This window comes from Phragmites australis, chromosome 4 (assembly GCF_958298935.1).
Source record: "Phragmites australis chromosome 4, lpPhrAust1.1, whole genome shotgun sequence".
Classification (NCBI taxonomy): Eukaryota; Viridiplantae; Streptophyta; class Magnoliopsida; order Poales; family Poaceae; genus Phragmites; species Phragmites australis.
The window spans coordinates 45,864,839-45,876,362 of record NC_084924.1 but is presented as its reverse complement, the minus strand read 5'-3'; the positions used below and the strand labels follow the sequence as shown (position 1 = coordinate 45,876,362).

Sequence of the window (11,524 nt, the reverse complement as noted above, 5' to 3'; positions counted from 1 at the left end):
AGTACTACCATCTTTTCTTGTTTACTACTTTCAGAAGTTACAGTTCTACTTGTATCATGGACCTTCAGAAGTTACAATTCTTCAAGAAAATAAGTTGATACACTAATCAACAACAAAGAACTATGACAAACAGTGATCAATTCATCGTGCCATAATGCAGACAAGGTGATAAAATCACACGTGAAACTCAATGCTCAAAATATAGCAGAAAGTGCTTATGCCCAAAATGTAGAGGGAGCCACCAACTCAGATAAACTTGTCATTCAACCCAATTTTAGACCCCCATTCCACACCGCATATTTGGCAAAAACCTGCAAATGCATGCATGCGACGTCCCTTTTTATCCTCTGCTTCCTCCACATGCCCCCAAAGATTAGCGCGTTTCCAATCGCCTCACCTCCATGGTCCAAGAATTATCGCTCCAATCGCCGTGCAGCATTCTAGGCGCCGCTTAATCCAGTGGAACAAAATGCAGCAAAGCAGGCCGGACATGGAGCAGCAGCTCGCCCAGGTCCGCGGCGAGCTGCGCAAGGTGCGCGACGAGCGGGACCGCGCGCACCGCGTCCTGGAGGTGACCGAGTGGAAGGCGCTGGCCTCGGCCAACGACCGCACCACGATAGAGACGCTCGAGGCCGAGCTCGACGCGTCGCGGGAATCAGAGAAGCGGATGCTCGACTCGCTGGCGTTGCAGACGAAGCAGCTCGAGCTCACCAAGATATCGCTCGAGGAAGCCAGGCTCGAGATGACATCGCTGCACGAGACCATCCAGAAACTCGAGACCAGAACCCCCGTCGCAACGCCGAGAAGCCGGTACGACCGCGACCTGCAGAGAGTCCACGGCGAGCTGAGGGTGGCGCTCGCGGCGGAGGAGAAGAGCAAGAAGGCCATGGAGGAGTTCGTGATGGCACTCAAGGAGGTGAACGCAGAGCTGCACGCGACGCGGCAGCAGCTGGCGCGCGCGCAGCACGAGGCGGAGACGGCCCGGCTGGAGGCCGATCGGATGCACGTGTCGGTCAAGCGCAAGGACGACAAGCTCCGCGCCTTGTCCGACGAGGTGGTCCGGCTCCGGGCCGAAGCCGAGGAGTCGTTCGCCGCGTGGCGGGGAAAGGAGAATGGGTTCACGGCGTGCATGAAGTCCACGGAAGCCGAGCTCGCCGAGGCGCGGCGCGAGAATGCACGGCTCCTCGAGTCGCAGCGCTCCGGGCGGGCCGAGATCTCTAAGCTGCGGGACATACTGAAGCAGGCCGTCAAGGACACCAAGGTGGTGAAGGAGGCGCTGGAGGAGACGAGGAGCGAGAACGCGGTGCTCAAGGGCGTGGTCGGCGACAAGGACAAGGCCGTCAAGTGCACCAAGCAGGAGCTGGAGGGACTACGGGTCAGCGAGGCCGCAGCGCGCGACAGCGTCAAGGAGCTGCAGAGCATTCTCGTGGCCACGTCATCGAGCCCCACCGCCGCCGCGGCTGCGAAGTTGGACGTGGAGGAGAGTTCGTCGCCGCAGGGCGTGATAGTACGGCCGGGGTTGGAGAAGTACCCATCGGACTCGAAGATTAAGCCGCCGGTGGGGCTAGCGCGGCCGCGCCGGATGTCGGAGACCTTCGAGGGCTCGGCGTACGACATCTTCGGTTCAATGGACGACCAGAAGGGGGAGCTAGGCGTGTTCTCCTCGATGCCGAGGTTGCCCGGCCGGCGACGGGTGGTCATGCGCAAGGTTGGCAGCTTGTTCCGGTGGAAGAGCTTCGGTAACAAATAGCCGATGGAAAACAGGGTGGTGGCATGTGTGTGCATGGCAGTTCTGACCACTTGGTGCTTTTTGTTGGGCGTGCAATGCCTCCCTGATCCTGAGCTGCTCTTGGATTCCTGTATATGAAATTTCGAAATTGCCCAGTGTATACTGCAACGCCGTGCCTCGTATGAGAGCTGAAACGAAGCTGCTAAAGCTTGCATATTCGAGCTAACGATAAACTTTAACGCTTCACCAAACTTTCAATGGAACAGTTTTTTCGGCCTTTTGGAAGCTTCTTAGCCCAAAAGGCAGATGATTGTCGGCGACAGAAGCCAAACTGGACCTACTAGTGGCCCACACCATCTCTTAAGGTTAGGTTATGTCAGGTGAGCGTAGGCTAGTCTAAAGTATACCCGTGTACCCCACGACCCACCGAGAATCCTATTCTGCGTGTGCCCAATCTCGCGCCGCTATCGTTTAGCGGTCGGAGCGCGTGGCGGTCAGGTTAGGGTTAGGGTCTAGAGTTGGGGTCAAACTCCATTGCTCGGTGGGCCTAGAGGGAGGTCCGGGAGGAGGCGGGTGGTGAGGCGAAGGTGGTGGGTGGTGAGGCGAAGGTGGTGGCTGGGGGGCGGCTGAGGCCGGGCGATAGGGGCACCACCGACCGGAAAGTGGAGGACCGCTGGTGGGCAGCGGGGGCTTCAAAGCAACAACCCAACAACGCGAGTTAGCGTGACGGCGGGCAGCGGGCGACGAATTCGGCAGCGGGAAGTCACCAGAGATGATGGAGGAGGGTGGGGCAGGGGTGAGCATGCCGAGATATGGTCATTGAAGACGAGGAAGAAGGAGGATCGAAAAAGGTGGAGTAGGGCAGGATGGGGGCGAGCACGCGAGATGGGGTCGCTAAAGGCGAGGAAGGAGGAGGGGAGCGAAGGTGGGCGCCTTATCATTTAGCTGTCAGGGCGAAGGCGCTCGTTCGCTTGCTCGTGCGCGGATGCGAATTAGAAACGTTCACAACCCACGCTACCTTCCTTGTCGTGCAGTTCGGGAACGGTGAAGTCAGAGATGGCTCGGGTGCAGGGCACCTTGCACATAGTTCGGTGCAAGTCCAACCGCCCCCAGCCACGTGTCCTATTAACATAAGAAAATAATTAATGATTAATTACAAAAAAATTCTCTGGTTGTAGTTAGTTAAATATGGCAGGCTAACCGCTGTTCTTCTCAAATTTTCGCTTTCTCCCTCCAGCTCTCCTTCCCACCTTGTTCGTCATTGTTCCCGGCAACAAGATGATGCCACGATGCCTCAAAAGCTAGGACGCCTGGAGCTCCACTGCTCCAGGACGAGGACATCAATGGGGAGACTGAGTAATCAAACGGCAAAATGAGTTGCAGTTGGTACCAGGAAAAATTCTTCCTTGCAGGTTCCAACTTCCAACGGCTGCAGTGCTACCATGTAGGGGCGGAGCAGTGTTGTGGCTATGTGACCCGTGGTCCTCTTAGTTCAACAAAATTTTTAATATATTTTAAGTTTAATTTTTCATATTTTATTGATCTGATCCTCCTATAATTTAGTTGGAATCCATTTATTTCATCAATTTTCTCTAAATTTCGGTCCAAGCTCCGCGGTTGCTGCCATTTACGATCCAGCTGGATGTCATGATTGCTAATAAGCATTCATTATTGTAGTCGTGATTACCTTATCCAATCAAATAAAATCAATCTTGTTCTGGTCAAATACAGAGTATGGTCAACTCATTTTTCTTCGATTCCTATGCTTTTTAGAGGCTTGCACGAAGGATTAGAATTGCCCACGCCTACATTTTTTATTGTTTCCTTGACCGAGTGTTTTGTTCCAGTCGTATACGCTTACATGGATGCTTCTTCATGTTTCGTCGTGGATGCAGGGTTGCGTATATGGACCAATGTTCATCAAACTCTGACTTGGTTATCTACAAACTCCATTTTTAGTTATTTGAGCTCCATTGGTCTAGCCTATGGTTTATATGCATGTTGTCTGGATAAGCATCGTGGTCATTCGGCACTTAAAAAAGTGTAATTTTTTATCAAATGAAATTCTCTAAATATACTTAGGAAGCCCATATTTAACGTTTTCAACAACGATTTTAACCAAGTAATGTTCTGCTTGAAATATTATTTCTAAAAATATTTATTGTGTAAAAATACAAAAATATGTATATAGTTGGCAAAGAAGACAATGACATCTTTTGCTACCTATCTTATACAGGCAACATGATAAAGGTTATTTTACATGCCTGGAATCTCTCTTTCTTATGTCTCTTCCTGATTAATTGTTCGCCCCATTCAAAGTTATATGACGATTTTGGATCAGACGTTCTGTTTACCATTAGTATATAAAGGCTATTAAGATTGGTCATGTTAAAATGATGCTGTTTTACTTAGCATGCCTTGTTCTATTAGAATTTAGATACTGCATAGCCTCGGTTGTGGAGAGCATTCAGGGCAGTGACCAGCAATGAAGCAGCTAAATCCTTTAGCATCTCAGGAGCGTTGATTTCATGTCCCAAGTAGAAAGCTCGTCTCAGTGGCGGAACCAGATATAGCCTTAGAGGGGCCGGCCGAGCAAGATTGACATTTCATACTATATATATGTCGAAAAATATAGAGGTCAAAATAATTATGGACTGTGCAGACAGTAGACCACAGGGTGAGACGCTGCTAGGAGATACGGATTCTTTACAATTACTACACAGAAACTGACATTAGACTCAGACTTACATGTCAACCTCTGTGCATTACTGTAAAGGATACTGATCTGATCTGCTAGGGTAAAGAATTCCATCTCGCCGCTCCCCAGCGTGGCAACATCAGATGGTACTGCTTTGTTGAGCTACCCTGTCCAACCAAGCAGGTGGACGAATCGAATCGGAGCGAGTGGACACAGATCCAAATCAGGACAAGAAACTCCACATCGAAACGATATGACACCAGCAAAAAAGATCAAAAAGCAAAAGAGACGGGTAAAGCCAGAAGAAGCACCGTCAAAAGGGGGAAAAGGAGTTCTACAGATCGCAATGACCAAATAACAATTAGAAAAAATAGGTCTTGGTGAGTATGATCAATTGTCCACTCAAATACACGTAGTACTAACATTTTACTTCTTTTATAATTTTTTTTAACACCGGACCCCTTACTAAACTTTAGTTGGAGGCTTTTTAACGAGACGTGTGAGACTAGAGCTCGAGCTCCTGACCACAAGCTTGTCTGCTTCTTTCATAAGTTTCCTAAAAGAATTGTCTTTCAAAGATTTTGTCTACTCTATATGTTATCTTAATGTCTTATACATATTATCTGACATCTGTAACTGTAAATAGTATGTAATACACGGTTTTAAAAAATGTTCTCTCGTATCCTTCACAATTTAAAATTTTATCGCTGCATGAACTGTACAGGAGAAGTAATTTGACATCCATATAAACGTTGTTCTCAAATTATCTAACTTCATAGAATAAGCATATACAATTTCCAACATACGTAACCTTAATATCCTTATGATCAAGTACAAAATCGCCAAAAAGGTTAATTACTTAATTTCGTACACAGAACCCAAAAAATCTCAAAATCAAGCACAGGAGTACCTGAAAAAAAAACGAGGGAGAGTAAAGGATTGATCAAGAACCGGTGGAGCATATCTTGCAAGCGTGCATGGCGCGCCGCCGTCTGATGAGAATTCAGAAGAACACCCACTTGGACGACGTCGTATCCTTCACGGTCTTGGAGTGGAAGAGCTCGGCGTCGCCAGCTTGCCGCCGCTTCTCCGCTCCGACGAGCCTCGACAGGAACCTCCCTATCTTCTTCTTCTTGCCGCTCTTCTTCTTCTTGACCTCCCCCTTCTCCTGCACAGGCTCCCTGCCCGCCGCCTCTTCTTGCCTCCCTGCAGGTTTCTTAGCGGAGGTCGGCATCAGCAGCTGCGAGAAGGCCGCAACGTTGACGAAGGAGGAGCTAGTGGAGCCTTCGCCGCCGCCGAAGACGTGAACCGAGCTGACGTCCGCCGAGAGCGCGACGTGGTGGGGCGGAGGGGACGAGCCCGCGGAGTACGTGGGGGTGATGTCCGAGGAGGAGGCGAGTGTGGTGGTTGTGGCCGAGGAGGAGGCGGAGAGGTGGGCGAGACGATTGCGGAGGCAGAACGGGCAGACGCCCTCGGACAGCCGGTGCTCCGGGTGCCGCTTGCACCGGTCTTCCCAATCTGACCGCCGCATGGCTGAAAGCCTGAAACTAGCTCGTATGCGTCTCTGTTTATCTACCTATATGCTGTGCGTGTTGGTTGTTTAGGGTTCACGTCGTTTATGGTTGGAGACGGGCGTGGCGGGGGTGGTTGCGGTGTTGGTGCATGGGGAGGCCGCGCGCGGGGAAGACGATATTAGAGACGAAGAGGCGGAGGAGGACGTATGTTCAGGAAGCAGAGAGGAAAGGTTGTTGGAACTTGGAAGGAGTGGGCAGTGTTTTTTCTTTTTTCTTTTTTGAGATGGGGTCGGTCGGTCGGATACTCGGATAGTGTTGTGCGACTTGAGATATTGCTGCCTCTTTTTGCTTCGGTTTGTTATAGCCTCTTTTTGTCACGATTAATTTCTCTTACCTTGTTTAAAGCATTTTCTGCGAAGGAAAAAAATTGGTAATTGCGCATATATTATGACAATTTGTATCCCAGAATCACTATGGCACAAATAGAGTTTGTTGTTTGTTAGCATCGCCATCAAGGCGAATAACACGTTCGCTCCGAACGTCCGTAAATCATGTAATGACTCTCGAGAAAATTCACTTTTGTTACCATTAGCATGGCATGATTTTGACAAGATACTTGTTCAGTTGGCAAAAGACAGAAAACCTGAGGGTACCTATGGCCAAGGAAAAAAACAATTCGGCCAAAAAAACCGGTGATAAACCCAATTTATCGGATCTATCGGTGAATACTAGTAAAAAAAATTTATCATGTTTATTAGTATTTTGTTTGAATTTTGTTTAAATTTATTTGAATATTATTGGGCACATTTGATATATTCGATAAATCATATTTACCGGTAAACAAACCCTGTATATGACAATGCTGAGATAACACCTACATCCATTGGTCATCGGTCGAGGTGATGTTTCTCAGAGCAGCTCTAATGGTTGTAAATAGCTGTTAGCTCTTATTACTGTAGCATACAGATAAGAGAGAAGTGGATGTGGTGAAGATAGAGCTGATACGGAGGGGAATCTTATAGATATGGAGGGAAATCTTATAAAAGAATTAAGAATTGAATCTTTTAGCATTTTCAGGAAAGATTAAGGCTGATGTGAAATGACTGATCTGCCCCCACTTAATCCCGCACGCTGCAAAATCCTAGGCTTCGTCTGCCTTATTGACGCTTCAGTTCGCTTCGTCTATCATCAGCGGCTGGCACATAATCAAGTTATTGCCACAAATTCTTTGCCGCTAACTCAGTTCGCTTCATCCGTCATCGATTTCACGAAAATTAGCAAGCTTTGCCGCCATGACACAGCGCTAAGTACAGAAAATTTTGGCGCTAAGCTTCAGTTGTATCAGGAATTCAAAAACCAAATTTCATATGCCTATAAAACCTGATAGTGCATAACATAGCAGCACACATCCCTCCACAACAATGATTTTCGATCTTAACCTTCCAGCCGTAGGACATGTCTCAGATTGCTACTATTCCCTTGCACAGAAGTATTGTACGGTCACTTGCATATGCTCTCGATGTGAGTAAAAGCACACTACATAGGTGGTTCAAGGAAGCACTCCAACTAACTACAGCCATATTTGAAGGAATAAAAAAAAACTAGGCTGCAGTTCCATGTTTCCATGTTAGATCAACATACTTTGCAAAATGAACCCATATTCATTGACATGCGTAACATTGTACATTTAGACAAGAAGTGGTTCAACACACAAAAAAAAAGCAAGGAATCTTAACATGCGTCCAGAGGAAGAGGACTCACTTAGGAGTGTGCAAAACAAGAACTCAAGTGACAAAGTGACGTTCTTGTCAGCTCTTGCCAGGCCAAGATATGATGAAGGAGGAAATTGTACCTTTGATGGCAAGATAGGCGTGTGGCCTTTTATCAGAAAGGTGCAGAATTTTTACATGCTTGATGTACTACTTTGATTATTATTTTTTTCATTTGCGAACTTAACATGTGTTTTCTTGAGTAGGAACCGGCACAAAGGAGAAGTTAGAATAGAGCAAGGGGGACACTAATCACCAAGTCACTCAAGGTTAATAGAGACACAATTAGATCATTCCTGATTGCGGAAGTGCTGCCAGCTATTAGAGCGTGTTAGACTCTAGAAGATGCCGGCAAGATTATATGGATTCAGCTAGGACGCATGTGCCTGCCAATGATGATCAATTCGCCTATGCAGTCGTCCAAACAGAGCTTGACATCCGCCTCATGAACCAGCCTCCAAATTCACCAGATATAAATGTCCTAGATCTTGGATTTTTTTTATTTTTTATTTTTGCCTCTCTTCAATCCTTGACATATAAGAGGATTTCTAGAAATATGGATAAGCTAATAGCTAATGTACATCAGGAATATCATGTCTACATGCATCTAAGGTAAATAGGGTGTTCCATACACTACAAGGTTGCTTGATTGAGATCATGAGAGCTGGTGAAGGTAACGGCTACAAGATTCCTCACATGAACAAGGAGGGGCTAGAGCTTCAAGGCATTCATCCTAATACTCTTAATTGTGATCATGAACTCTATGAGAGTGTCATGTAGTCCTTAGCCGCTTAGAACAAACTGAATATGATGGCACAATTTGTATGCAGTGCTACAATATCACTTTTGGACATGCAATGCTGTAATATTAGCACAAAACATAACCATGGTTTTATATTTCTGATTTCAACACTTTGAACATTATGTATGCAATAAATATTATGTAATTAGCTCTGAACTAAAATTAGATAATTTATCGATCATGTTCAAAGGAGTACCGAACCAAAACATCCAAATCATAAGTAACAATGAACTCAAAAGAAACAAGGGAATATGATTTTTAGCATCACGTTGTGGATCACAGCCTCCGCCATTTTAGCTTCCCGCCTCCGCCATTTCAACTTTCCATTCCGTGTCGGTGTTGTAGTCGAATGATTCATTAACCACCATGTCGTATGCAAGAGAGCAAGGGATGCAAGTTTCACCTGCGAGAGAATCTAGCATGTATGACATTTCGTCAAAGTCAGGAATAATGTCGTCAGCTTGATCTACACAGTCGACTGTGAGCTCTGTGCTTGTGCCCTCCCGGCGAGCTCTGTGCCCGCCCGATGAGCTCCGCGCCCACCCGACGAGCTTTGTGCCCGCCGCGAGAATGTCATCCATGCCGGCCTCGTCGCCGCTTCCATCCTCGGAGTCCGGCACAATCATGCTATAGTCTGTCGTCGTCGTCCTATCCTTGTCTAGAGCGACATCTCTGCCCGATGACATCCGCGATCGGCGAGCTCCGCACCTTCCCGGTGAGCTCTGTGGCTGCCACGAGATTGTCGTCCATGCCGGCCTCGTCGCCGCTTCCATCCTCAGAGTTCAGCACAATCATGCTATAGCCCGGCGAGCTCCACGACTGTTTGTTTTTCATAGCGGATGCATTAGTAACAATTTCACAATGCGCAGTAATAGCTATGACGTGGATTGGAGACTGTGGGTTGAGACTGATTTCGAGAGTAGTGATAACGTCTGCCTTTTGTGGCACGGATCCAAATTGACTACCAATCAAGTTTTTGTCGGACAATTTTTTTAAGACGAGATAACACTCGGCTTCTATTGAAAACTAGTATAGAGCTGTACAGAAAAAGAGCGAAAAACGAAACAAAAGCTAGCCGGAACTAAGAGCAAAGCAAAGGAACGGTTAATTTCTAAACTTCAACTCTTTGTGAGACGGAGGAAGTAACCGTTATATCTTATTGTTGGAGATGCCTCCGCAGTTTCCAGCGTCCGTTAATTTCTCATTCCTTTTGCTCATCGCACGCGTCTGCAGGAGCGAAGATTCTAGGTAGTGATGTACTCCAAATGGAGGAGCATAGAGATAAGAGCAGCCCACGCACGCAGGATGGTCAAAAGAAGCCCCGAGCTTCCTTTAATTGCACGTATCCTCCGGTGGGATTCTGACGCGAGTCACTTCGACTTTTACACCACAGTACTTTACACGTCACAGAAATAGAGAAAAAGACACAGTAGCTCGACAAGAGGAAAAGATATGGCCACTTGAGGGCCTGTGGGAGACGGTGGCCGTGGCCCGCAAATGCAACACTGCGGGTTCCACACGGCCTTCCTCGTCAATGGACGGGAGATGCTGGTAAACGATGCCAAGAATTGGCCGCGAGTGGCAGTCGCCGTCGCCGTGCGCTCACCGCTCCGCGCTCGTGCGCGCGCCGTACGGTCGGCGTCGGGATGACCCGCACGGCGAAGCGTTCGCACTTCGTTGGCCCGTGCTTGGCATGGGTTCAGACCGTCAGGCGGTCGTTCAAATGACGGTGTTCCTTCCGAACAAGGCAGCCGCCCAGCCGGCCTGTGTCTGGACGCGTGCGGTCGGAATGTTGTTGAGCTGTGGCGCGAGTGCAAGGGGGCGCCCGTTTCGCGTGTTTTGCTGTGGCGTGCACATGTTTTTTCTACGAAACTTAGCTGTGAGGTCATGGGAGGAATTGCATAGTTAGACTTGGTCGGTGAACATTTGCTTCACATCTCCTTCAAATTGACGGACATTCATGCGGAACTAGACATTTTCATTAAAAGATTAGAAAAAGAGAACACGACAATTACAAAATAAGATCTCAGTAGTCTAGTCTATCCCGCACAAGGCGGGACAGCCGCATACTTTGGATGAAAGCTCGTAAATGCATAAGATTCCCTCGGGGTGTATTGCAGTTGCAGTGACAATGTTATACAGGGTCCGAATGTTATACTGGATAGGAAATAATTCATGCACAACCATTTTAAGTATAACTCAAGTACAACCATGCATTTAAATCATGTAATGTATTTATGAGTTTTCATCCATGTCATTTCAACCATTAGATCATGAGTTGCACTCGAGGTATGCTCGAATGGTCGTACGTGTAATTACTCTAGTCCAGCATTCGTTTGGTGCATACAACTAGGTCTACAAAGGACCGAATGTTATCCTGATACAGGCTACACTACAAAGCCCAACAGGCCGTAACAACAAAAATACAATAGTCGATGTTTGGAGCTTAATTCTTATGTACAACGATCCAATTAGTGACAAAGAAAAATGGGCCAATCTAAACCTTTTGACCATGCTTTTCGGAGTCCAGCTAATTTTGGAGGAAGCCTCAACTCTCAATCGAAAAATCCAAACAGGCTAGATGGGCTATTACTCAAGCCTAACGTCATTATCCGATCCAACAGTTCGAGGATGGCATTCCTCTCCGATCTCTACTACTTGCGCATGAAGAATTGAAAACTGTTTAAATAACCCCTAGAGTGGTTTTGCCGACGTGGCAGATGAGTTATCGTTTTTGTCAGCAATTAAAATTTATAAAATAAATATCACAAAGTAGGGTTCATATGTAAATGAAGTACACCTTCCTCCTCCTCCTCCTCTCTCTCTCCCACGTTTCTCTCTCTCCGGTGTCCAGTGGTTCGGCGTCCCAGCCTCTGGGCGTGACTGCAGCCCGACCTGGTGAGCATGGAATTACCTTTCTACCCAGATAAAAGGAGCAATGTGTTCAAGTGAGTGCTCCAGCCAGCTCAGAGACCACAATAGAAGGAAAGGTTGCTTTACAGGCAATACACT

The 11,524-nt window shown here is 47.3% G+C and overlaps 2 protein-coding genes across 2 annotated transcripts; one reads left to right on the top strand and one right to left on the bottom strand.

The window, feature by feature from the left end:
* Positions 1–247: 247 nt before the first annotated feature.
* Positions 248–1,895, top strand: LOC133914482 (uncharacterized). Its single transcript, XM_062357582.1, has one exon. The coding sequence runs from the start codon at positions 326–328 to the stop codon at positions 1,748–1,750; it is 1,425 nt and encodes a 474-aa protein (XP_062213566.1). The 5' UTR covers positions 248–325; the 3' UTR covers positions 1,751–1,895.
* Positions 1,896–5,160: 3,265 nt separating this feature from the next.
* On the bottom strand, positions 5,161–6,256 carry LOC133916819 (uncharacterized). The gene has a single exon (XM_062360676.1). It carries the CDS (start codon positions 5,956–5,958, stop codon positions 5,431–5,433), a length of 528 nt encoding a protein of 175 aa, XP_062216660.1. The 5' UTR covers positions 5,959–6,256; the 3' UTR covers positions 5,161–5,430.
* Positions 6,257–11,524: the final 5,268 nt, after the last annotated feature.

Coding starts and splice junctions, on each gene's coding strand:
- LOC133914482 (XM_062357582.1), top strand. CDS start 326: ATGCGACGTCCCTTTTTATCCTCTGCTTCCTCCACATGCCCCCAAAGA.
- LOC133916819 (XM_062360676.1), bottom strand. CDS start 5,958: ATGCGGCGGTCAGATTGGGAAGACCGGTGCAAGCGGCACCCGGAGCAC.